Source organism: Heloderma suspectum, chromosome 1 (assembly GCF_057233095.1).
Source record: "Heloderma suspectum isolate Gila_16-S chromosome 1, 16-S_ref, whole genome shotgun sequence".
Lineage (NCBI taxonomy): Eukaryota > Metazoa > Chordata > Lepidosauria > Squamata > Helodermatidae > Heloderma > Heloderma suspectum.
Window position 1 is genome coordinate 374,497,564 of NC_139458.1, and position 27,267 is coordinate 374,524,830.

The 27,267-nt window shown below is 42.3% G+C and overlaps 2 protein-coding genes across 5 annotated transcripts in view; one reads left to right on the top strand and one right to left on the bottom strand.

Moving 5' to 3' along the window:
* Positions 1-5,412, top strand: part of PRKD3 (protein kinase D3) — a 66,456-nt gene extending 61,044 nt beyond the window's left edge. For both annotated transcript variants that reach the window (XM_084828270.1, XM_084828272.1), the window contains one exon: positions 432-5,412. In XM_084828270.1, coding sequence (XP_084684396.1) covers positions 432-605 — 174 coding nt within the window. In that variant the 3' untranslated portion in view covers positions 606-5,412. The remainder of the gene's footprint in view (positions 1-431) is intronic.
* Positions 4,835-27,265, bottom strand: NDUFAF7 (NADH:ubiquinone oxidoreductase complex assembly factor 7). 3 transcript variants are annotated; one of them, XM_084828275.1, is made up of 11 exons: positions 27,165-27,265; positions 26,216-26,370; positions 25,211-25,374; positions 22,465-22,545; positions 18,243-18,353; positions 17,565-17,772; positions 10,942-11,000; positions 9,388-9,501; positions 8,201-8,344; positions 7,639-7,812; positions 4,835-6,532 (listed from the first exon to the last, which is right to left on the bottom strand). In XM_084828275.1, exons 3-11 carry the CDS (start codon positions 25,298-25,300, stop codon positions 6,317-6,319), a joined length of 1,197 nt encoding a protein of 398 aa, XP_084684401.1. In that variant the 5' UTR covers positions 25,301-25,374; positions 26,216-26,370; positions 27,165-27,265; the 3' UTR covers positions 4,835-6,316. The 3 variants fall into 3 exon arrangements, with proteins under 3 accessions (XP_084684401.1, XP_084684399.1, XP_084684400.1); XM_084828273.1 differs by lacking the exon at positions 26,216-26,370; XM_084828274.1 differs by lacking the exon at positions 26,216-26,370 and having other exon boundaries at positions 27,080-27,265.
* Positions 27,266-27,267: the final 2 nt, after the last annotated feature.

Sequence of the window (27,267 nt, forward strand, 5' to 3'; positions counted from 1 at the left end):
ATAGCCCGTGCATCCTAAGGTGAAAGAGGCATTGGCTTGCCTTGTTGACGCATGAAGGTGTTGGACAGAACACAGTGGAATTTTTGCCTCTGTTACGAGTTTCAGACTCCTCTGTTCAGTCCTGGTATTGTGATACTGGCCTCTTCCTTCCCATTTTAGGGGTGGGGCTGTGCCTGTGAGGTAGGCAGCAGGAAGAACATTCCTTAGCTAACTGTGGCATACAAGTAAGCTGTTACATTGGGGCATGTTGATTGCTTCTGTGTTGTGGTAGCGGCAGGGTCAGAGGCAGGGGCAAGGAACTTTCCCCATCTTCAGAACTTAATCCTGTTAGACAACATATGGTGTTTCTATAGGCAAATCATTGCTCTATTAAGTGTATTTTTTCAGTAGTCTTTGCCAGAAACCACTCATCTAAACTTTTCCCCTTTCAGGATTATCAAACGTGGCTTGACCTTCGGGAGTTTGAAACTCGCATTGGAGAGCGTTACATTACCCATGAGAGTGATGATGCCCGCTGGGAAGAACATGCGGATGAACACAACCTTGTATATCCCAAACATTTCATTATGGCCCCCAATCCAGATGATATGGAGGAAGACCCATAATCATTCTCCAGGGAAAGGCACTTAAATTAAATCAGTACTGATATTTTGTTGAAGCAAATATTGCCCTCTGCTGTTCAGGTGATTCAGTCTACAAAGCAATGAAGGATCCTGCATCAGTTTGTGGATGGACTAGATGATTGGGAAAGTAATTCCATCTCTAGTTTCTACGACTATGAATGTGATCCGGCACTGGGTTAAAAGCCATGAAGTATTTGTGTAACATTGCCTTACTGGTACATCACAGTGATGTTACTGACAGATGAAGTGCACAGAGACTTGATGTTTGTGAATTTTCCAAGTTTTTTGTGGTTTACACAATAACAAGACAATTTTAATGGTTTTCTAGTTCCTCCCTATTCAGCCATAGAATACTATTTTCTGGTATTTAGATACATCTGTTAGGAAGCTGTAAAGAAACCTGAACTATATACCATGACCAAATAACTACAAAGATGCTTGATTTTTAAAACCCATACAAAACACTGGTAGAATATTTATTTAGCAGGTATGATTTGGCAAAACAATAAAAGTGAAGGGAACCCATAATGTTGATTGAGATGGTTCAAGATTTGACTGTTAGGATCTTCAGCTTAACTACAGCAGTCTCTTAACATATGTAAATCCATAATAGTAAAAGTATTTCACATTCCTACTGAATTTAGACATTCTATGTTTTAGCCCTTTCAGTTGTATTAGGAGAGCAATAAATGTCTGATGGGTTAGTACTGTGTGGCAGATGTTAGTGTGACTTTGGTTTGTATAAAGGGCTTTGTGCCTTCATTTGTCTGAGGGCCAGGACCCAAAGATGTGATTTGTACGCTACCAGGGGAAGAAAATGTTTCACTTGTTGTCACACTAGTTCCCTTTGCTAGACATAAGCTACTGTTTAGTTTAAAAAGCAACTTGTCTCTTCTGCAGTGGGAATTGCTGTGCCAAACACAACCAGTTGAAGCTCCAGCTGTATATACAGCTTTCTTGCATGCACATATCACATCTTTGCCCAGCCAAGTAGCATAGAGTGCATGCCTAAGATCTTGGGTAGATTACCCTTCCAGTGAAGGCTAAAAAACTATTTGTAGTGGGAAATTTATAGCAGTAGATACGTCGGATACCCTTGTGAATAAAATGCCTCTGTGTTGTTCACTTTTGGTTTGGGAGTGTGACCTGTCTGAAGCAGTTTGGCCTAAAAGAAGGTTTCAATTTTAGAAAGAATATGATTAGGGATTAAACTTCACTTAATTATCAGTTAATTCACGTAACTTTAGAGGAGGCCACATTACAATAGTCTCATGGAAGAAGAGGCAATCGTTTTATGTTGTCACATAGCTTTCCAAGTTTTTTTGTTGGGGGGAGTTTCAGTTTCTTCTCTTCTCTTTTGCTTCTTTTAAACCTTGGAGACCAGCATAACAACTAGCAGCTTTTCTCTCATTGGCCGGTGATTCGTGGGTGGGGCATATGGTATGAACCTTTGCCTCCCCCATACTGGTTTTGCACCACCTGACACATCCGCCTGGCAAAGAGGGGAGGGGTAAACTGGATTTAAAGCCTTCCTCCAGGCCACTTCCCACCCTTTCCTTGTTGGTGGATCTCTAGAACAAAGGCAGTTGCATCAACAGAAATTAGGGGTACAGAAGGGATGGGAAGAGAGTCTGCCTCCATTCGTCCTCATCCCATAGATCCATTTGAATGGACCTAGGCTTGATGCAGTTGCCGTCCTTTTAAATGATCTACTGGAGGGAAAGGGATGGGGTGGGAAGTGGCTTGGAGGAAAAGCTGAAGCCACTCTTCCCCCCTCCCTTCCCTCCTGCTAGTGGGTCTGCTTGTGAGTAAGTGCCTCTTGTGTGATGCACACAGTTCTTAATTATACAGGAGGGCATGCAGATTGGTAATTGCTCTTTAGTCTAAAGGGTATGAGCAATACTATATCTTATGGATTATTTAACTGGACCAGTTAATTAAAAAAAATATAACAATGAATAAACAAAAACACAAATGAGCCCACGTCACTAGTTAGTTATTTGTTGCTGGCTAAATATCAGTCTTTTAATAGCAGGTCCTTTCAGCCTTTCAGTCAGTTCTGTTGCTTTGCATCTGCTTTTCTTCTTTCTGGTGTCTATTTCCTTTCTTCCTCCTCCTTCAGGTCTGTCATCAGCAGCTTCACTCCTTCTCCAGTTGTCACCAGCTAACATATTTATCCCTTTGGTCTTTCCCTACATTCCATGGCTTCCCTTCACTTGTCCTGCATTCTATAATGTAACAGGATAGTAGGCATTACCCTTGCTCACAAGTATTTCCTGTGCCTGTATTTGTGAATTACAACTATGTAAAGAGCAGGAAAGGAACTAAGCAGAAGGGATATCTTGAAAATAGCACCCTTTCCCCCAATGAGTAGTAGTCCAGCGCATACATAGCCTTAGTTGATTTAGACCAATTCTTCTATGATTTCTGTAGTCCAGATTCTAACCAGACACCTCGTGAGAAGAAACAGAAGCAGCACTTCACTTTGGGAGTAAAGCTTTAGACACATAATGTGAAGCTTCATGCTTACTGTTAAATCATAATGGATTGGAGAAGACAATATATAAATCACACTTACTCTGAGTAGTGCTTAATGTGCTACATCATAAGTCCTTTGAATTGCTGGGGCATATCTAAAACGGGTTTGTCTAACTAACCTGAACAGAGCAGGGATGGGACGATGAACTGGGTTCAAGCGCACCCAGTTTGTGCTCATAGGGCAAGCAACATCTATGTGGGTAATGCTCATTGAGATTACCTCAATAAGGATGGATACATCCAGACACAAAAAGCATACTGTATCAGCTTGTATCACCACTTTGCTAGATCGTCTACAGTAAAATCCTATACATTTCTACTGGAAGCGGCATCAAATTCAATGTGGCTTACCCTCAGGTATCTGTGTGTAGGACTGGAGTCTTAGAAGGTTAAAGGACAACTGACAACTAGTGTGAATGTTAGTGAAATTACTGGAATTTGCACAGGTAAATCTAAAACCAAAATTTGGCTTAATCTTTTTTCCAGATTCTAATCAAATGTTTTATTACATTAGATTATTGGGAAATAAATTATGTATCTTGGAAAGTTAATATTTTCAGGGAAACGTGGTCAACATTTCAAAGAATGTATGAATGTGCCAGCGAGAACAGATGGAGCTTTCAATGACTTTTTCACTACAGTTGCTCCTGATGAAGAGGCATAGGAGGGTTAATATATGGGGAACTGATGTATGGATGGTCCTGTCTTGTGGCCAAATATGTGACTAACTCATTGATCTTTATGGTGGGCCCACAAGAAGCACTGGTCTAGTTCTAGATGTATTTGTTTTAACAGATTTTGAGAATGAGCAAGCAATGTGCCTGCAATTCCTCATGTCTGCCATTGTGTTCTGTTATACTTTTTAACACTTTGTTAAAACCTATTTAGTTATTTTCATTTTAGCGTGACTCAGGCTCAATTTGCACATTATCTGTGTTTGCTGCCCCCATGGTAAACTTGCATTTCACATGGTAATGTGTAAAAATCACCACTTCTGTGGGTCGGGTGACCCACATGGTTAGTGTTTTCATATTGACATGTGCTGACCATGAGGAACCAGTTTGGCAGGAACTTTGCTATACTGGTAAGATGTAAGTAAATTGGGTCTAAGAGGTGTAGTAAACTGGTCAGTGGATTGCAGACATTAAGCTTTTTCTTGCAGTTTGGCTTGTCTTTCACACGTGGGTTATAAGAACTTATTCAGAAAGACATCTCAAAAATACTCATAGAATGTTAATCTTTAATTAGTAAGATTATTGTAATGTTATTGTCATCTGCTACTTGACGTTTCCTACAGTAGATGCTAGAGGCAGTATTCTTAGTATAAGGAAAAAATCCACAGCAGGAATGAAGGTTATGCAGACAAAATGTCATGGATGAGTGAAATTATTGGACGAGGCTGCCCCAACCTACTCCCAATCATGTTGGAACTCAGTTCTTGAAGATACAGTTGGAACTATTTTGTGTTTATAGGGTAGGCTTGAACAATGAATGTGGCTGTTTGAGCAAAACTATTAGGCCAGAGCAAAATGTATCTTCTAGAAGTGAATGTGTTCATAGGTGTTCCATTGTTTACTCATTGTTCTTTGTAAACTTCTGCAGCAAAAGGATAGGATCAAAACTGTTCCCAATTTTACTCATTAACTGTGCTGTCCTGTATGTCTACTCAGAAATAAGTCTCAAAGCATTTAATGGGGCTCACTTCCTGGTAAGGGCATGTGCACAATGCAGTCTTAAGATCAGTTTCAGTACAGAATAGCCATATTTAAGTAGCAAAGTCAAGAGGGTACTGTGTAAGTTATGCTTCCTGGATTAATTTTAGCTTTCAGGACAGCAGTGTTGTGAACCAGTAGAGTAGGAACCCTCTTGTGGCTAAAGAAGAGAAATAACTGGAATGTTTCTACTCTGTAGTTACTGTTACACATACTTTACAAACCATAAATAAAACTGCATAGCTTGCACTCTTACTTTCCTATGAATGCCCAAAACATTAAATCAAAGCTTTAAGTCACAGAAAGGTTGGCATTAATAATTTGCTCCAGATTAATTTGTACCCAGTGTTGCATTATCATTAATCTTTGTTTTTGAGTTAAGTTGCATTCATTGAAGAAATAGTGCTGTACTGATGCTAGAAGATATTCATGTAAAACTTGTAGCCTCAAAAAGACACTGTCAAGTACTTTTTTATATTTTTATATGTCCCATTGTTTGTAAATATCCTCTAAGCTTGAAAATAAATTTTATTTCCCTATCATGTGTGTTCTTTTCCTCTGTCATATCTTCTGTAGCTCTTCTAACTTTGGAAAATACGTATCAAAATTCCTTAAATATGCATAGCTGTATATATAAACAAGCAATATGGCTGTAAGATGATTATATGACTCTACTATAATACAGTTATTAGCACTAGTAACTTGCAGTAAATTAATTGGTTGATTTGAACTAACCAATGTGAAATTGAGTCCCTGCTCTCCTAATGGTTTGTGGCCCTCATTATGCTATTAGGTATTTCAGGCTGCAATGACTGAAGCTGCAATTTTTAACAACCCTATGCCTTTTGGCTTGCTCTTCTGTAGTCTAGTTTTCCCTTACTTTCCCACTTCTTGTCTCTAAACTTCCCTAGTGCCTGTGGCCTCTTCCCAGGGGTGGCCCTGTCTTACATCCGTACTCCTGGCCTCTGAGCTTCCCTCAAAGAAGCTGGGCTATAAACCTTTCAACAACTTTGTGTTCTGAGCATTTGGAATACCTGTTGTTCCAAGTAGTGTCAGAAGCTTCCCCACCACAAGCACATGACTATTCTGGTTATATAGCAGGTCTGTCTTCCTATTTACTGGGATTCTTTATACATAAGGACAGAGCCTTCCTGCTCAGGAAGCAAGAATAAGTACCACTTATACCCATTAATATAATTACTGCATTTCTGTGCTAGGTAACTCCTCATCTAAGGAAAGATATTATATTAGCACAAGGTTTAATACTAGATAGTACAGTCACATGCATTTTCCATCCAGTTTTACTGAAGTCATAATTTTCTGTTCTGAATTCTTGGGTATTTGACCTGACAAGTCACATTAATTGTCTCTGAAACCAGTTTCCATAATGGATTGCTATAGGACACTTGCATCTTTGTCATAGACAATATTCACATTTAGGCTTCACTTCCACAGAAGTTCACCAAAGCCAGCAACAGGTGCTGAAAGTGATGTTGAGTGATCCGGCTTCATGAGCTGGTCTGAAGCTGTAAGTCTGTAGTGAGGCACAATGGCAAAAAAGCTGAAGCGCCCTCCCATTTTATCTAAGTCCATCAGCATTTCATAACTTCGAAGCAGCTGATTGTGAGTAGCTGCATCACTAGCATTCTGCAACAGTACCTAAATGGAAAAATGAATTAACACTCCTTTAAGCTGTAGCTTTACCTATTTGTGTGTACAGAATCTACCAGTCACATTTGTTTATTCATCCATTCCATTCCATTCCATTCCATTCCATTCCATTCCATTCCATTCCATTCCATTCCATTCCATTCCATCCCATCCCATCCCATCCCATCCCATCCCATCCCATTCCATTCCATTCCATTTCTGTATTGCCCAATAGCCGAAGCTCTCTGGGCAGTTCACAAAAATTAAAACCACAAACCACAGCATAAAATATAAATATGAAAGCTTAAAACCACAATATAGTACAACCAGAATAAAAACTAGCAGCAATGCATAGATTTAAAATACATATTTAAAACACCAAAGCTAAAAGACTAGAAAGCTAAAGTGCTAAAATACTGGGAGAGTAAAAAGGTCTTCACCTGGCGCCAGAAGGAGTACAATGTACGTGCCAAGCAAACCCCTCTAGGGAGCTCATTCCACAGCTGGGGTGCCACAGCAGAAAACTTCCTGGTAGTCACCCGTCTCATTCCTTGGCAGGGCCTCACGGAGAACGACTGCTGAGGATGATCTTAAGGGCCGGGCAGGCACATATCGGAGGACACGATCCTTCAGTTAACCTGGCACCAAGCCGTTAAGGGCTTTGAATGTTAATACCAGCACTCTGAATCAGTCCTGGAAATGGACTGGCAGCCAGTGCAGCTGGAAAGGTACTGGCCTAATGTAATCTCATTGCATCCCAGCATTCACTCACTCGTACCCTTCCCAATTTATGTATTCCTGAAGTTTTTATGTTCCAGTTAAGTCACATTCCTGTTCTGTCTGCTGAATAAGGATGCAACAGAATTAAAATTGGAGTTCAGTTCCTGTTGCAATATGACATAAATGAGTTGCAATCCTATGCATATTCAGTCAGAAAAAGTGTCCTACAACCCCCAGCATTCCCCAGCCAGTCATGCTACCTGGAGAAAGCTGGGAGTTGTATGACATTTTTCTGTCTAAACATGCATAGAATTGCACCCTTACATAACTTAAATGTGTTTGATTCAGTTAGATGAGCTTAAAAATAAATATTAGATGCAAAGAATGGCCCCTACCTGCAGTCTGATATCAATGCCCATGTTTTTCAAAAATTCCCGTTGCATTATGGGACCCAATGTGGCTACTCTTTCCTGTGCCATTCTTCGCAGATAACTGAAGTCAACATCTGCCGTGAGATCTGCTGTTCCTGGGGATAGTAACACATCATGAAGTTTATGACCACGGAATCCCTGAAAAATAGGAAGAAAAAAGCCTACTTGGTTACTTGGGTGACACAGCTGTTGTGGACAGGAGTACAGCAGAGATAAAGGGTCACTTCTATTTATAAAATGAGATTTTTTTTTTAAAAAAGCAAGAGCCCTGGTTATATACCTTAAGCTACAATTTAACTATTCCTCCCCACCAATTGTTAAGGGATAGCACATTTCTCTGGATATAAATTAGTGGCAATAGAGTGCAATAAATTTGGGTATTTGTACTCTATCTTCCAACAGCTGCCATGGAAGTGGGGAAGAAACTTTGAGCTGCTTCCTTTTGCCAGTATTTTAAAAAAACCAGTCTCTTCACACACTCAAATTCTTGTCTTGTCCTGCAGGACATCTGTATGAATCAACCTACCCTGAAAGTATCTGTTTTGGTTCCATCATGACCATAATCTACAATCAGTGCAGCTCCTCCATTCTTTTCAATATTATGGGCCAGCTTCTGGATGATGACACCAGCATCAGGACATACTTCCACATGATTTCTGGATTCTTTGCTCTAAAATAGAAATCAGGAGTTCAATAAACAATTATGCTGAAGTATAGGGGCTGAAGCTGTCCACATTCCAAGATAGGAACAATCTCACAATTAATGCAACATCTTGTACAAGAGAGCCATGTTCTCTCCATGCTATAACCACTGATTGGTTGCTTCCGTCAAAGAAACTTGTGAATTGTTTAAGGGTGTTGAGAGTTTTATGAGGGAACATAAGTCTTCCAACATAAATGTATTTCACAGGATTCTCTGGAGGAAGCTATAGCAATAAATATGTAAGATACAAATATGTAACATACACTGCCTGGGAAAAGATATTTGGATCCTCCAACAATGTAATCATTGCGCATTTGCTGTGTAATAAAGCAATAGTATAGAAGACCGCTTGTCAGACTAAACTAGAACAAAGATGTGACCTTTGCTTTATTTTAGATAATTCTTACTAAACCAAGAATTTAGTAGATTAAATGAAGAAGGTAAGCTGATAAAGAAGATTCTAGGAAGTTTTTGGCAAGGAGTATATAGCTTAATATTCTGCTGATGAAACAAGTAGCCTGTCTCTCTCCTTTCCTAAAATTAAACATGAACATTGCATTATCTGTTGCTCTAGTTCAGTCTGACATGTACCCTTTTCATACAATTTGATTGCACAACAAATGCATAAAATTGACTTTATTAAATGGAATCTAGAGGTAAGTATGTTTGAAACAGTGATGGAAACTTCACTTAAGTACACTTTGAAAAGTGGTGGACATCCCAAAATATGTAACACTTTGGCTCAGTTCACACACAACAAGAAAGGGTTTCGGGGGCTTATGACTCCAATTTGTCAAGGGAGAGACAAGCCAGAGTTCTCTGTGTGCATGTAATGATAAACGACAGATGGAGGTCCATGGTTTGCTTAGCCGCTCCTGCATTCACAATAAATAGCATGCTGCCTCATTCACATATCATTACATGGGATATGTGAATGGGCCGATGGCAATATTAGCTTAATGGAGAGGATTGTATAGCCTGGAAATGGAATTATATAATCAGAAACGTACATGTATGAAGGCTTCTGTAGCCGGAGTGGCAGATGGTGCAAGGACAAATCGCAATTTATCAGGAGTTTCTGGATCAATGTCAACCAACAACTCACGCCACCCCTTTTCTGTTTTCTGTTAATTTAAAATACAGTTAGACTGATACGGTTTTTATTGAACAGTCAGCTACAACTTTTACCCTTTCATGTAGATTTGTTCAGGAGTTGGACAAGAAATATGCCTCCTAATAATGAATTCTTCTACCATTCAGCGAAGCTCTTTAAACACCAATTTACAGATTTTTATTTACCAATGTGTAGCACTGCATTTGTCTCCTGCCCAGCTGCTCAATATCCTTACCAGCAATAAAACTTTGTAGTTAACTACACAATTAGAAGAAGAAAAATTAAATTCTGCCCTGAAAATATTTGCCTGCATAAACAAATAAGTTTTTAAAGGTCAAAACGAACACCTTGAATTTGGCCTGGAAAACAACTGGTAACCAGTGCAACTCCTTCAGCACTGGAGTGATGTGATCAAGCCAGGGGCTGCCTGTAATCAGGCGAGCCGCCGTGTTCTGTACCAGCTGCAGCTTCCGAACCATCTTCAAGGGTAACCCCACGTAGAGCGCATTACAGTAGTCTAAACGAGAGGAGACCAGGGCATGTACTACCGATGGGAGCAGATGGTTGGGAAGGTAGGGGCGCAGCCGCCGTATCAGATGGAGTTGGTACAGCACTGTCCGACTCACAGCTGACACCTGAGCCTCCATGGACAGCTGGGAGTCCAAAATGACCCCCAGGCTGCGGACCTGGTCTTTCAAGGGTAGCCGAACCCCATTCAACACCAGGTCAACATCCAACAGCCTCCTCTTGTCTCCCACCAAAAGTACCTTGCTCTTGTCAGGGTTCAGCTTCAGCTTATTCCTCCCCATCCAGCCACTCACCATCTCCAGACATTTGGACAGGGATTCTATGGTCAACCTTGGTGAAGATTTGAACGAGAGGCAGAGCTGCGTGTCATCCGCATATTGATGACACCGCACCCCAAACCTCCTGATGATAGCCCCCAGCGGCTTCACATAGATGTTAAATAGCATCGGGGAGAGGATGGAACCCTGTGGCACCGCATGAGTGGCCACGGGTCTGAAACCTCCTCTCCCAGTGCTACCCTCGGAGAGTACCTGCCAGTACCTGCCGGAGAGGAAGGACCGGAACCACCGCAATACGATGTCTCCAATGCCCAACCCCTCCAGGCGCTCCAGGAGGATACTGTGGTCAATGGTATCAAAAGCTGCTGAGAGGTCGAGGAGAACAAGGAAGGAGAACAAGGAAGAGCATTCATCCCTATCCAGAGCCCTCCTCATATCATCCACCAAGGCCGTTTCTGTCCCATGCCCAGGCTTGAAGCCCGACTGAAATGGGTTACATTTATTTGGGAGATTTCTTTTACCAGATTAAAATGTGTCAGTTCCATCACTCACACTTGCTCTCTCCCTTCACTTGGCTGTATATTTGTTCTCTTTCTATAGTACATACTCTTTAAACAAAATCATATGGCAGATTGTGAACATACCTGAAATTTATGTATAGGTAGAGCATCAAGAAATTCATGTGCTAAAAAAAAACTATTGCCTAGCGGAAAAACAAAGTATCAATTAAATGCAAACAATAAAAACTAACATTTTCACTAACATACATTTATAGCATCTTCTGTATGAATATCCAAAGTCTTCATTTGGGACTGCTGTATGACGTATCAGTTTGTATTAGATGGTGGGACTAAAGATTACAGTTTCAGTTAATGTAATTACATTTTATTATCTTCTAGCAGTGTGTGTGTGGGGTATGTTACATGCCTTGAGCGTTTGTGATGAGAGAGGCTATAATTGCGATGAGCGAGGCTCCTGTTTCCTGCCTCCCAGCTGAGCAGAGCAGAGCAGAGCGAGCTGCTCCAGCTGGTCCAGGGATTACAGAAGCAAGCAAGCTCCCAGAGAGCGAGCGACGAGAGCGTGCGCACAGGGGGAGCAAACAGGAGTTGGCCACGGGAGTTCGGCAGGGGAGGTCAAGGGGGAGGCCCCTAACATTTTTTAATTTTTATTTATTTTTTTAATTTGTTTTTTAACTAACTTTTTTTCATTTATTTGTCTTGTAACACACACTTCCACACCAGTGGGACTCTGCTTTTAACCTCTAGTGAGTAGAGGAGCAGGCACAGGCTAGTCTAGAACAATCACAAAGCTAGACACAAAAAGGGAAAAGAGGCAATGGAAGGACAAGACTCTCCAGTGGTGGTGACCTGCAAGGTGTGTGCAATGTTTGTTTTCTTGCCTGAGAACAACATGGCCTACACCTGCAACAAGTGCAAGTTGATCACGCTACTAGAAGAAAAAGTAAGTGGACTGGAGCGGCGACTGTCGACCCTCCAGGGAATAAGAGAACACGAAGAGTTCTTGGACAGAATGGGGGAACTACAGCAGCAAAGGGAAGACCAGAAGCTTGAAGACAAACAGCAAGATGAGGCAGAAGTGGGAAATGCTGAGGTGAAGAAAAATGGAGTAGAGTATACTCCTTGGAAAAGGGTGACAGTTAGGAGAAGGAGAACTAGACACCACTCTGCACCAGTGGAAGCAGTGGAGCTGTGGAACCGATTCCAGGTACTTGCAGATGAGACTGGAGGACAGCCTGCAGGGGAAGAATCACAGAGGAACCTACATGACAGCGAGCAAGAGGCTGAAGGTCAGTCAAACAGAGGCGATGAAACCCAGGCCTACAACAAGAAGAAGAGAAGAGTAGTAGTAGTGGGAGATTCCTTACTGCGTGGGATCGAGACCCAAGTATGTCGCAAAGACCCGTGGAATCGCCAGGTATGTTGTCTCCCGGGAGGACGGATTAGAGACCTGACTGAAAGGTTGCCTGCACTCATAAAGCCCACTGACAGGTATCCCTTTCTTCTCATCCATGTGGGAACAAATGATACCGCCAAGTGGAGCTACGAAGAAATCACGTCAGACTTTGAAGCTTTGGGAAGGAAACTCAAGAACTTTGGGGCCCAGATAGTTTTCTCATCCATCCTTCCAGTAGTTAGAAGAGGGATAGAAAGGGAACGAAAAATACTCCGGGTGAATGACTGGCTACGAAGGTCGTGCCGACGAGAGAGATTTAGATTCTGGGACCATGGGCTATACTTCCTGGAAGATGGGCTGTTGGCAAGGGATGGGTTGCACCTCACAAAGGATGGGAAGAATGTGTTTGGCCACAGCATGAAGAACTTCATCCGGAGGGCTTTAAACTGAATCCTATGGGGAAGGGAGATGTAAAGTTGGGGGTAATAGTGGACGTAGGCGCATGCACTGCAATGGAGAGAACAGCTCTGATAGCGCCCAATAACAGTCTTCAGACACATGTAGGAAGAAACTATGAAGCACATGGTCTTCGATGTCTATATACTAATGCCCAGAGCATGGGAAACAAGCAGAACGAACTTGAACTCTTAATACAGGAGGGAAATTATGACTTGATAGGTATAACTGAGACCTGGTGGGATGACTCTCATGACTGGAATACAGCAACTGAAGGATATCACTTGTTCAAAAAGAACAGGAGGAATAGAAAGAGAGGTGGGGTTGCACTGTATGTGAAAAATACAAATCTCTGCTCAGAAATACAGGAGGATGAGCTTGGTAGCCCCATCGAGAGCATCTGGATCAAAATAAATGGAGCAAAGAATAAAAGGAACCTGGTGGTCGGAGTCTACTAGCAGCCACCCAATCAAGGAGAGGACGAGGATGAAACTTTTGAAAAGCGAATAGCCAATGTTTTAAGGAAGCATGATGCAGTAGTAATGGGGGACTTCAATTTCCCTGATATTTGATGGGAGACAAATTCTGCAAAACATGGCCCCTCCAGGAAATTCCTGACTTGTGTGGCGGATAACTTCCTCCTACAGAAAGTAGAGGAAGGAACTAGAGGATTGGCTATCCTTGACTTGATCCTAACCAACAGAGATGACTTAGTGGATACAGTAGCAGTTACAGGAACTCTGGGGGAAAGCGACCATGTTGTACTTGAGTTCTTGGTTCTAAGGGAAGCAAAAGCCGAGTGTAGTCAAACACGTACGCTGGATTTTAGGAAAGCTGATTTTAATAAACTCAGAACAATGATCAGTAAGGTCCCATGGCAAGCGACGCTAACAAGAAAAGGAGTCCAAGATGGGTGGGAGCTTTTAAAAAAGGAAATTCTCAAGGCACAATTACAAACAATTCCAACAAGAAGAAAAGGTGGAAGACAACAGAAGAAGCCAATGTGGCTTCACAAAAAGCTTAGGGATGACCTGAAAACAAAAAAGGACACATATAGGAAGTGGAAAGAAGGCCAAGCAACAAAGGAAGAGTACAGGCAGATAACACAGAATTGCAGGGATGGCGTCAGGAAGGCTAAAGCTGAGAACGATCTGAGTTTAGCGAGGGATGCTAAAAACAACAAAAAGGCTTTCTTCAGCTACGTGCATAGTAAAAGGCAGAGGACAGAAATGGTTGTTCAGCTATTAAATAAGGATGGCAAAATGATAACAGATGACAAAGAAAAGGCAGAGGTGCTCAATTCCTACTTGGGCTCAGTCTTCTCCCAAAAGAGGGTCTATGACACCCTGGCAAAGGCGAAGTACAGGCTGAAGGGGCAGGATTGCAGCTTGAGATCGGTAGGCATATGATCAAGGAACACCTAATGACTTTGAATGAGTTCAAATGTCCAGGGCCAGATGAACTGCATCCTAGAGTAATAAAGGAACTGACAGAAGAACTCTCAGAACCGCTGTCTATTCTCTTTGAGAAATCATGGAGGACGGGGGAAGTGCCAGATGACTGGAGGAGGGCTAATGTTGTCCCTATTTTCAAAAAGGGTAAAAAGGAGGAACCTGGGAACTACAGACCAGTCAGTGTGACATCAATCCCTGGGAAAATTCTGGAGCAGATGATAAAGCAATCCATCTGGAAGCACCTTGAAAACAATGCAGTGATTACTCGAAGTCAACATGAATTTGTCAAAAACAAGTCCTGCCAGACGAATCTGATCTCATTTTTTGATCAAGTAACCTCCCTTGTAGACCGTGGGAATGCTGTAGACATCATATACCTCGACTTCAGCAAAGCTTTCGACAAAAGTGCCCCATGATATCCTGATGAGCAAACTAGCTCAAAGTGGGCTAGATGAAACAACGATCCGGTGGATCCACAGTTGGCTACAAAATTGGACTCAAGGAGTGCTTATCAATGGGACCTTCTCAAACTGGGGAGAGGTAACGAGTGGGGTACTGCAGGGCTGAGTCCTGGGCCCAGTGCTCGTCAACATTTGTATTAATGACTTGGAGGAGGAGGTGCAGGGAATGCTGATCAAATTTGCAGATGACACAAAATTGGGCGGGATAGCTAATACTTTGGAAGACAGAACCAAAATTCAAAGTGATTTTGATAGACTGGAGCGCTGGGCAGAAAACAACAGAATGACAGTTAATAGGGATAAATGCCAAGTTCTGCACCGAGGAAAAAGAAACCAAATGCACAGTTACAAGATGGGGGATACGTGGCTCAACCACACTACAAGCGAGAAGGATCTTGGAATTGTTGTCGATCACAAGCTGAATATGAGCCAACAAGGTGATGTGGCTGCAAAAAAGGCCAATGCTCTTTTGGGCTGCATTAATAGAAGCATAGCTTCCAAATCCTGGGAAGTACTAGTTCCCCTCTACTCAGCACTGGTTAGGCCTCATCTGGACTACTGTGTCCAGTTCTGGGCACCACACTTTAAGAAGGATGCAGACAAACTGGAGAGGGTTCAGAGCAGGGCAACAAAGATGATCAGGGGACTGGAAACAAAGCCATATGAAGAGAGACTGAAAGAACTGGGCATGTTTAGCCTTGACAAGAAAAGACTGAGGGGAGATATGATAGCGCTCTTCAAGTACTTGAAAAGTTGTCACAGAGAGGAAGGCCAGGATCTCTTCTTGATCATCCCAGAGTGCAGGACATGGAATAATGGGCTCAAGTTACAGGACGCCAGATTCCGGCTGAACATCAGGAAAAACCTCCTGACTGTTAGAGCAATACGACAATGGAACCAATTACCTAGGGAGGTGGTGGGCTCTCCCACACTGGAGGCTTTCAAGACGAGGCTGGACAGCCATCTGTCAGGGATGCTCTGACTTGGATTCCTGCATTGAGCAGGGGGTTGGACTCGATGGCCTTGTAGACCCCTTCCAAGCCTACTATTCTATGATTCTATGATAAATCTAAATAAATTAGACAGAGATTAACACTAGTGAATTTTACTAATCAGTCTAAGGAAATCTCTGTATAAACTCTGTATGAATGAAGAAATTAAGGCACATTAATAAACACGTTTTCAAAATAAGTCACTGTCGAACTTTAAATGATAATTTTTCAAAATCCTTCATGAAATACCATAGGATTGATTGATCATAAGTGCTTGTAACCATAAGAACGACTTCTGTGGTTATGCACAACTTAAATAAGTCAATCATGTGATATTCAAGATTGTTCCCACACCATGAAAAGATAGCATTCTTCCTATTCCAGTTTTGGACAGTAGTACTGACACACATACTTTATTATCTTGGCTTAGCAAATAAATGCTTGTAGCTTTAGTGGAAGATCTCCCATCCTCTGTTTTCTACCATCTTTTTTTTTAGAAAGTAGCCAAGTAACACAATCACTACATCCTACTAGGACTATTCTATGATACCTTCTCTTATTGTGTTCAATTTGTACTGAATGGTCATATTTCACTAGGATTCTTGTCAACACAACAGGGAATTCTAATTATGTTACTAATAAAGATAGATTTGCTTTTTAAAAACCCAGCATGATGGATGTCAGTATTAATCAACTTTCTCAATACAGCACTAGTATTTGTTCTGGAATCTGGATTTCACAGTGTAATCAATGAATGCTGCTATCCATACATCTAGTGACGGTAGAAGACTTCTTTAAGAGTATCATACATGAGTAATTACCAGCTTTGGCTGCTATGTTGCATATTTAGCCCTGTGTTGTGTCCTTTGTCTTTCTTGTTGATAAGAGACCATTTTCTTGGCAAAACATGCAGAGCCATGTATGTCATGTCATATTAATCTAATATGTTTATCAAACATTCTGTTTGCTAAGCAGTACCCCGTTTCACACTATTGCCCAGATCTAGGGCATTGCAGGCACTGCAGGTTGTTACACACTACCTGCAGTACTCTCATAGAGCACCCCTTCCCCTCCAGATGTGACTAGCTCTATCAGAGGAAGATGTTTAACACCACTTTGAAGGAGGTAAATAATGACATTTGACTGAGGCCAGGCAGCTCTTTCCCCATGTCTAATAGGTGACCACAGACAATCCATTAGCGGGGTGTGCACTTGGTGCAGGGTTTTCCATTTGTACCCTGCTTGCTATATGCATGGTTATTCCACCCTATCCTTTAAGCCAGGGGTGGGGAACATCAGGCACGGGGGCCAAAGCAGGCTCCCTGGGAGTTCCCAGAAGACCCCACCCCCTCCCCTGGCTCCACTCCTTTTCCCCCAACCATTGGTCATTTGGTGGTTTCTCAGCTGTTGTACACAATTTTTTCTCATTCTAAAATGTTGACATGTCTTTTCTAAGGCTTAGTTACTGGCAGGAAAAGCTTTAAGCTAAAATATGCTGGTTATTTTTGGTAATCTTAGCACCACATCTTTTGCTTCTGGTCATGCCCACTTTGCCTTCAGCCCCACCCACCACTGGAATGTGGTCCCCAAGAGCTTCTCCGAAATTGTATTTGGCCCTCAGGCTGAAAGCACCCCTGCTTTATACCCTCAGCAGGGTTACTCTGTGTGGAAACCTCTCTATGTACATCAGTAAGATTGGCCTGACAGAGGTGCAAGTCTATATGAATGAATCATGATGCTGGGGATGTGACAATTTTTTAATATTTCCCACAATAATTTTCAATCACAAAATAAAGAACTACAATAATATTGTGTTTACCACCACAAAAACTGCAACTTTCATTTGCATTCAGACTATTCAAACTCACATATGACCCCTCTCTCCAAAATTGCAAAACTGTTCTTAATCCTAAGAAAAGAGGTAATGATTGTTGAATTAAATAACATAAATAAAATTAATTAAATAACAACAAAATCAGCAAAACCTTACCTACTGGCACATCATTCAAGTCTCGATACCAGGAAATTGGTAGTCTGGTCTTGGAAACTCCTTGCATGTAAGCAGAGGGCCCCTCTTGTAATTCTGTCTTTTCTTCTGCAAGTACTGATGCTTGAATCTCACTTAATTTGGGACTGACCTCCACCAAATGAACGGAAATGTCGCATTTATTAAGCAAAGAGCTCAGTTGATTAAAAACCTGTAAATTTTACAGACAATATTGTTAGAGCTAAAGTATATGCAGTGATTTTACAGAATTCCTTAGAATTGTGCTTGGAAATAAGATTCTAACAATAGTTTTGCAATTATTTGGATAAACTCATTTTTCAAATGTAACTAGTGGTTCTTTTCAAGTGCTTAGGATAACTAGATCATCAGGTACTTTCATAGCATGAGGAAAATGATGACATTACCCAGAATGGCAGGGATATAACACTTGTTTTACAGGCCAATAAGCACAAATTGGAACTGTTGAAAATCAATGAGATACAGGCAAAATGTCTAAAAATCCATACAGTTTTGCTGTACTACATGAAACCTGTCTGTGTAGTGTAGCTGGTGGCATATACAGAGTTCTAGGTATCTCAGCTTGCAATTTTAAAAGTATACACAATAAAAAACAAGTTTCGAGACCACAGTATGGTGGGAAAAAAGGCTGTGTCTACTTACCCGTAAAATATCACCAGTAAGGCTACCTCTACCTGGACCCAATTCCACCAGCTGGAATTTTTTTGGTTTGCCAGTGGCCATCCATTCACTAACAAACCAAATACCTATTAACTGCAGAAGAGAAAGAGGTATAAGATATCTGTCTTTATAAAAAGTCTTATTTATAAATTGAGTGGAACATATATTTTTTATTATGAGATTAAAAACAAACACATACACATGCAATTGGAGTGCCAAGGCTGCAGTTTTTCACAGGTAAGCTGGTAAATACTATTGAAATTAATAGGAGTTAAGCAGCTTAACTGTGTGAAGCACTGCAGTCAATGAGTTGGATTCAGGTTTAGATGTATGCAACTGGGCTGGTGAAAGCAGACTTCCTCGCCCCTTCCTCCCTAAGCAGCTCCTGCAGCTCCCTGAAAATGCTACACAGCAGGTCAGGGGACCTTGCTAAATTGGGTGAGCTGTGGTGTGTCTGGGGTTAGAAGGGGGATCCTTGAAAATCAGGCAGAGGCACCTTCCATGAATGGAGCCATTCCGACCATGGAAGGCAGATACTAGATCGAACCCAATGTTTTCACATGTTTTCAGCTTAATTCTCAGAAAGACTTATTCTATTTATTTATTACATTTCTATACCGCCAATCAGACTGTTGACTCAATTTAACCAACATAGTTCTGGGCAGACAGCTTGGATTCTTCTATATCTTGTATATCTAAAGAATTAACTACATTCCTATTGAAAATTACCTGAGAAAAAGGGCTGCAATTTTATACACTCTTACCTGGAGTAAGTCTCACTGAACTCAGTGGGACTTCTTTTTTAGTAGACATGCATAGGCTTGCACTGTAGATTATACTTTTCAAATATCATTAACAATTACACTAGATTTGCTTGAGCAGAATTTGTCCTACATGTTTTCTTGCCACTGCTGAAAACATATAATCTGGAAAGAACCCAGCTTAACTTCCAGATCCATTAAAAGTTTCAGATTTTTAATCTGATGGCTAAATGGCTAAATCCATTACAAGAGTGACCTTCTGCTAGCATAGTGCATGTTCCCCCACCCCCCGCAGCCCCCTGGCATGGCCCCCGTATCTGCTTTGGAGTGTCCTCCAACTCTCCGGAGTAGATTTGGGGTATGCATGGGGGGCTGCAGGAGGAATTTGATGCACCAGTGTTGTCTGTTCCACTGGTGGAAGGACACTGTTGGATACAACCCTATTTATTTTTTAATTAATTAATTAATTATCATCGTCGTCATCATTATTATTAAAGTTTGCCTGCTGCTTTTCCACAGAGATGTGCATGCAACACTGGCTCACAACAGAAATACAATAACAGGAATAGAAATCAAAGTATCATTACAACGACAGCCTACTACTAATTCATTTTAAAATGTTATACAGCAATCCAAAAACAACATGTCACTTCAATAACACTAACAATATAACATCTCAAATTCACTACACTTTAGACAGTATCAATCATGAAACACAATACGAATTGATATTGTTCAAATACCCCTTTCTTAGGGAAGGTACTGGAGAGGGTCGTGGCGGAACAACTGCAGGGACTCTTGGAGGATACTGCTTACCTAGATCCATTCCAGTCTGGGTTTTGACTTGGTTAGGGACTGAATCAGGCATGGCTGCCCTGATGGATGACCTTTATTGAGAGAGGGACAGAGGGAGTGCAACCCTGCTAATTCTGGTAGATCTCTCATCGTTTCTGATACCACCAACCATGGTATCCTCCTGGATTGACTCTGTGGGATGGGCATTGGAGGCACTGTGTTACAGTGGTTCCAGTATTATGTGCGGGATTGATTTCAGACAGTAACATTGGATGACCATTCCTTGGCCCCTTGGCAACTGAGCTATGGGATTCCGCTGGGTACCATCCTGTCCTCGATGTTGTTTAACATCTATTTGAAGCCACTGGGAGCAGTCATTAGGGGATTTGGAGGCAAGTACCATCAGTATGCTGATGACACACAGCTCTATCTCCCTGTGACAGCTGAATCAAGTGAGCCTGTGCAAGTCCTGGATCAATGCCTAGATGCAGTAATGGGATGGATAATGGTGAATAAACTGAAACTGAATCCTGGCAAGATGGAGCCCTGTGGGTGCGTGGTTCCCGGTTCTGGGAGATAGGCTCAATGCCTGTTCTGGACGGGGTTGCACTCCCTCTGCAAGATCAGGTTTGTATTCTGGGGGGACTCCTTAGAGCCATCACTGCCACTGGAGGCCCAAGTGGCCGTGGTGGCTCAGAGTGCCTGTTACCAGCTTTGACTGGTTCGCCAGCTACAGCCTCTCCTGGATGGGGATAGCTTGGCCACAGCAGTACAGGTGCTAGTAACCTCAAGACTGGATTACTACAATGCACTCTATATGGGACTGCAATTAAGGCTGTTCCAGAAGGTGGAGTTAGTGCGGAATGCAGCAGCTTGGCTGTTATCGGGAGCTGCCCCTTTTCAGCATGCAACTCCTTTGCTGAGGGAATTGCAGTGGATGCCTATTTGTTACTGGTCGAGCTTTAAGGTTTTGGTACTAGTGTACACAACTTGGGGCCAGGATATCTGAGAAAGCGCTTTCTCCCTTACCAACCTGCCTGATCACTGAGGTCATCAGAGGGCAGGTTCCTCATGGTTCCACATGGACCTATGGCCCAACTGGAGTCCACCCGGAGAAGAGTCTTCAGTGTGGTGGCTCTCTTCTTATAGAACTCCCTGCCTCTGGAGGACAGGCAGGGAACAACACTAGATTGTTTTTGGTGCTTCCTGAAAACAACTCTTTTCCAGGAAGCCTTCCTTGGTTAATCAGCTTTGGTTCTATTGGCACTCTGTGTGTGTGTTTTAAGAATAATTTTAATATCATGTTTCATTCTTTTTATCTTTTGCTCATTTTGTCTCTTATTGTTCACTGCTCTGGAATCTGTTTAGATGTGCATTAGTATACAAATGTTGTAAATAAATACATATTGTTTAATGATTGTTAAAAAAACATAAGCAACAGTTAGGTATGATAAAACTTCCTAGTGCAGTCAGATATTAGTAAATAACACAATCAGCAGCCAATTTCTCAAAAGTGCCAAGTGTAGGAAATAGCCAGATTTCTTACAACTGACAATGTAAAAAGTGTTAGATGCAAAAGTATCCGATTTAGCACTGAGAAAAGGCACATTTTTGTTTGTAAATGGAACATTTGGAAATATTTTAACCTTCAAAAACGAAATTGTGACATACTTTTGTACTTAAAAGAGATAATGCACAAACCTTGATAGGATAAAGGCCAAGAGTGCAATCCTGTGGGTTGCACTCCTGATAGATAGAGGGCTCTGAGTTTGGAGGCCTCAGATTATCCTTTGCTCTGCCAGCAAGAACCAGGCAGGGTGTAAGGAGGACAGAGGTGATTTCTACTCTGTTTAAAATACAAAAAGTAGCTAGATGGGCCTTTGAGCCTGTATGGCTGACTTGCCTTTAGGTGGGTTGGGGGGGACTGAAGAAGTCATAGAATGCTGTATGTCCTGGCCTCTCCTCTCCTCTTCCCGCCTACCAGCATGGCCCCTCTTCTCCCTCTCCAACTTCTTATGTGGTTGCAACCTTGTAAGAGGAGCTTTCCACAGTGGCTGGGAGCAGGGGAGGAAAAATCCATGATCGGATCTCCTTCTCCACGCTGGTACTTCTGTTTACGAGCACAGAGGAGGAGACCTACAACATCCTATGGTGCTCCAGACATTGTCTATGGGTTGTAGGATTGCTCTCTTAAACACTAATTTGTTGTTTATTTGGTCAGTCGCTTCTGACTCTTCGTGACTTCATGGACCAGCCCACGCCAGAGCTTCCTGTCGGCTGTCACCACCCCCAGCTCCTCCAAGGTCGAGTCTGTCACCTCCAGAATATCATCCATCCACCTTGCCCTTGGTCGGCCCCTCTTCCTTTTGCCTTCCACTTTCCCTAGCATCAGCATCTTCTCCAGGGTGTCCTGTCTTCTCATTATGTGGCCAAAGTACTTCAGTTTTGCCTTTAATATCCTTCCCTCAAGTGAGCAGTCTGGCTTTATTTCCTGGAGTATGGACTGGTTTGATCTTCTTGCAGTCCAAGGCACTCTCAGAATTTTCCTCCGGCACCACAGTTAATATCTTATCAGGATCTAAATGTCCAAATGCTCGTAACATATATAATCATATACCTTAAGAAATAACTGTACTTAAAAATATTACCTCTCCAAAGATCTGACTTATTTCAGGTGAAGTAACAAAATCTCCTTTTTCTCCTAGCATGTCATGGTGCATATAGTATCCCTATGGGAAAAGAAGGAACGTATCATTGTATGTCCTACTTATTATGTGCAACGCTTTCTATCCCACTAAAGTTCCTAATCCCTGCTTATGTTCACTTGCTAGTCTGTTTCAATACTGTAATGAAAACATGCAGACAACTCTCTAAAAAAGAGTAAAAAAATAAACTATTTCTTCATCCTGCAACATAATTTCTCAGACAAAAATTGGGGGGTCAATGGATGCAACAGCAGATTTCCTGATATGGTAAAAACAACATGTACATTTTCCTCAGCTAAGAAGCTACATAGAAAGAGGGCCCAGGAGGCAGAAGAGTCAGAGAATCCTAAGGACCAGGGACACATGCATTGGCTTGAGAAGCAGTGCCCTGAGACAAGGATGGGTGGAAGAGGCAGAGAGTTGAGAAGACCAAGCACCAAGGACTGAAGAATGCAAGACTGGTAAAAATTTAGGGCCTAGGATTATGAGGGACTACTTATGCTGGCAGAAAGGAGAGAACAAGCAAGGGACTTAAGGAGGTTGGGAAACTGTAGGCTTCAGAGATAAGGCCAAAAAGATGGTGGAGCCTATTCTGCATACCAAGACTTTGGTTGCACATTTTTACCTCAATAACTGTATAATATAAATGTAAATTATATTTTGTGGGATTTGATTTATATTCTCAGTCAAATGAACAAATTTCTTTCAACTTAACATCATGGTGAGAATCACTTAGCACCTTTTATCAGCAGGTATGACCATGGTCCAAAATTTAAGAACATAAGAGCCATGCTGGATCAGACCAAGGGTCCACCTAATCCAGCATTCTGTTCACACAGTGGACAGCCAGCTGTTGACCAGGAACCCACAAGCAGGACCCTCCTGACCATGTTCCCCAGCATCTGGTGTACATAGGCATACTGCCTCTGATACTGGAGGCAGCACATAGCCATCAGGAGTAGTAGCCATTGATAGCCTTTTCCTCCAGGATTTTGTCTAACCCCCTTTAAAAGCCATGCAAACTGGTGGTATTACTACATCTTGTGACAGTGAATTCCATAGTTTAACTATGTGCTGTGTGAAGAATTACTTCCTTTTATCTGTCCTGAATCTCCCACCAATCAGCTTCATGGGATAACCCAGGGTTCTAGTATTATGAGAGGGAGAAAAATGTCTCCCTATCCACATTCTTCAAGCCATGCATAATTTTGTATACCTCTATCAAGTCTCCCCTCACCCTCCTTTTTTCCAAGCTAAACAACCCCAGCTGTTGCAACCTTCCCTCATAGGGGAGTTGCTCCAGCCCCTTGATCACTTTAGTTGCCCTTTTCTGCATTTTTTTCTAGCTCTACAATATCTTTTTTTAGATATGGTGACCAGAACTGTATACAGTATTCTAAGTGTGGTTGCACCAAAGATTTGTATAACAGCAATATGATACTGGTAGTTTTATTCTCAATTCCCTTCCTAATTATGCCCAACATGGAGTTTGCCTTTCTTTACAGCGGCCACACTGGGTCGACATTTTCATCAAGCTTAAATTTGCCACTTAAGGCAGGGGACCAGCTTGCCCCATTATCAGGGTGGACTTGATATCAGGAATCTTGTTTGCGACTACAAAACACATATAATGTAAAACAGGGGCGAGGGGAGTGGGACACTGTGGTCCTTCAAATAAAAAGCCGAATTAGATGATATGTGTATAAGTCTCCCATCATCCCACACCCCCCATGTTAGTCTGAGTGCAGGAGGAAAAGGAGGGAAGGCTACTTAATCTTTTCTCCCCTAGCTACTTTGCTGCTCAAAATTGCTGCCTCAGTACAAGCTGCTGTGCAACCTCCAGGGGAAAGATTTCATGTTCTCCCCATTGCGTGGAAAAACAGCTTGGAGAAATGTGGTTTTGAGCAGCGTCATTTTGTATGTCTCCCCCAACCTTGACTATTCCTACTATTCCTGTGTTATAACTGGCAGTCTCTCCCTGCTTTTCATTTAATAATAAACTGCTTTTCATTTAATAACAAACCAAACCACTGGGAGGCTGTTAACACCTGCTGTATATTTGGTTCGCCCACAGAAATTAACATAAAGAGATGCTTTCAGAAATGATGCCTGATAAGTAGATATCTACTTGGTTAGGTGCTTGAAATGTTTAAACAAGTTCCATGTATTTATTAGAAAACGTTAAAAGCTTGGGGCAGTATCCAATCCTGTCCGTCTGTGCCCACCGTTGCTTCTCTTCTGCGTGCAGTCAGCCCTGCCAATCCTGTTGTGCAAGCGGCCCCCACCACTTGTGCAATGGCGATGTAGTGCTTCCAGGGGAAGCCCTGAAAAAACTGGAAATGCTTGTTTCATTAAGGAAACACTTGTTTCCTTATGTGAGCTCCGCTGACCTGCCCCCTTCTAGAAATGAAAATTTCTGCTCATTTCGGGTTCCTCCTGGGAGCGCTAAATCTCTGTTGCACAAGGCCCCTGGAAGAACTAAATCTCTGTTGCACAAGCCTCTGGAAGCACTATATTTTCATTGTGCAAGTGGTAGGGGGCCGCTTGCGAAACAGAATTGGCGAGATTGGTTGCAGGCAGCCGGTCACCATGGGGCACTGCCCTTTGAATGATAGAAAACTATAAACTAAAGCCTCAATCCCAAAGAGCAATTTGTGTCACACAAATTTAGTGCTATTGCTGTTCATACCTTCACAGGATTAGTCAAAACTTCCCGCATATATTCAGCAACTGTAATGGGACCAGTTGACTTTATTTTCATCATGAGATGTTTCAGCATTGGAGTCACTGGGCCATTTTCTGCTGCTTTATTTTCTGAACTAAAGCACTGGCACCTCAACAGAGTGGAACAACCTGCGTAAAAACGTAAGATTAACTGTCCTTAAGTGGTTCATCTGATTAGTCTCATTGGAGGTGGTCAGTACTGGCAAGGTCTGAGGAAGCATACAAAACAGCCAAATAATTATTAAATGAGACACTCATTTTAATTATGAAAAAGTTTTTCAGAGATCCTTAAGAGAACTTGGAAAGTAGACCTGTGCTTTTAAACACAATTATTTAAGCTCTAATAATTATTTAAGGTCAGCTGCTGCTGCACTACCAGTTTGTTACTAAGTTTTATTAGAAGGGCTGGTTTTGAACTTTAAAGCCCTAAATTGCCCAGAGAACTTTGTTATCAGGCAGCATATAAGTATTTTAAACCAACAGCCTGGGTATCAGGATTGCCTTTCTTCCAATGAAACTGCCTGGCAATTAAGACCTTCACCAGAGACCCTACTCTGGGTGGCCCTGCTTTTCTGAGCATAGGTGCGCAGCTGCTGGAAGGAGGGTCTTCTCAACAGCAGTGGCAAAATTATGGAACTACCTCCCTAAACATGTATGCCTGATGCTTGTAACTATCATTTAGGTGCCAGTTGTAGGCCATCCTGGTCTCTTGGGGTTTCAGTAACATCTGATTTGCTCTTTAGGATATTTCCCTCTTTTTTGTCATATCACTTTTATTGCCTTCTGGCTTGTTTTATTGATTTCATACTGATTGTTGCTGTTTTTACTACTGTTGTTTTGATATGATACAGTCTTAAAATAAATAAGGGCGCAATCCTATGCATGTTTAGAGAAACATAAATAGGATCATGCCCTAAGTGTAGTTAAAATTGCAGAGAAGGTTTTTGGCTGTCATCCTAGGCACGCTTACCTGGGAAGTGAATTAACAGAATTCAGTAAAATGTCCATAGAATCAGATTATGTGTGTGTCCATCCTCTCCATTGCCTTCTTTCCCTCCTCTCTTCTGTTTTCAAAAGTACAGATCTGGACTATCTGAATTGGTGTTTTGTGCTGCAAACATGTCTCTGCAAATTACAGTCCCCAAAGCTAGAATCAAGCACTGTTGTGCAGCTGACCAGACCCACTACTAACACCCAAAGCCCCTGGCTCTATTCCTCGCTGTTGCTGACCGTTCAGCTCTCTCTGCAAGCTAGCCACCAACTGCCTTGTCTATAGAGCTGCATTCATCAACCTGGTGCTCTCCAAATGTTTTGGGACTTCAACTCCCAACTCAGTCCAAGTCAGCATGGCCAGTGGTCAAGTATACTGGGAGTTGTGGTCCAAAATATCTGGAGGGCACCAGGTTGGGAGAAGGCTGCTAACAGAGAGAGAGAGGGCAGAACAATAAGCAGTAACGAGCGACAGTGGGAAAGTGAGCATCTTACGGAAGGCCGCCCCTCTCCCATCTGAAGCTGGCAGCTTCAGCATTGCAACCATGAACCATAATCCCCAATGACGGCGAAAGAACGATACGCAGGGACACTTATTTCTGTACGTATCCCAGGGCTGGAACAAGATTCTGGGGATGAACCAGTTGAGCCCTAGCTCCGTGGGACCGCTAAGCCAGAGGTGTCTCGTACAGGGCTGCGCTTGTCTGAGGTAAAAAACAAAACTCGTTACTCTCCATACAGGAGATGCTCGTCGTCCCGTTAGTGCCCTACAGGCTGAGGCGAGAAGAGGGAGCGAGACAATGAACGAAACCCCCTAGCTTAGGTTGCAAGCCTATGCACTTACTTGGGAGTAAGCCCCACTGAACGCAATAGGGCGTACTTCAGAGTAAACGTGCGTAGGGCTTGGGGAGGCCCTCCGTTCTCGTTACCATGGCGATGGAGAAAGAGGTCCTTCCGCGCGACAAAACGCGCCGTTCGGAGAAGGGCTCGCCCTGAGCGCGCGAGCGGCATGCTGACGCCGTCTGTAGTCTA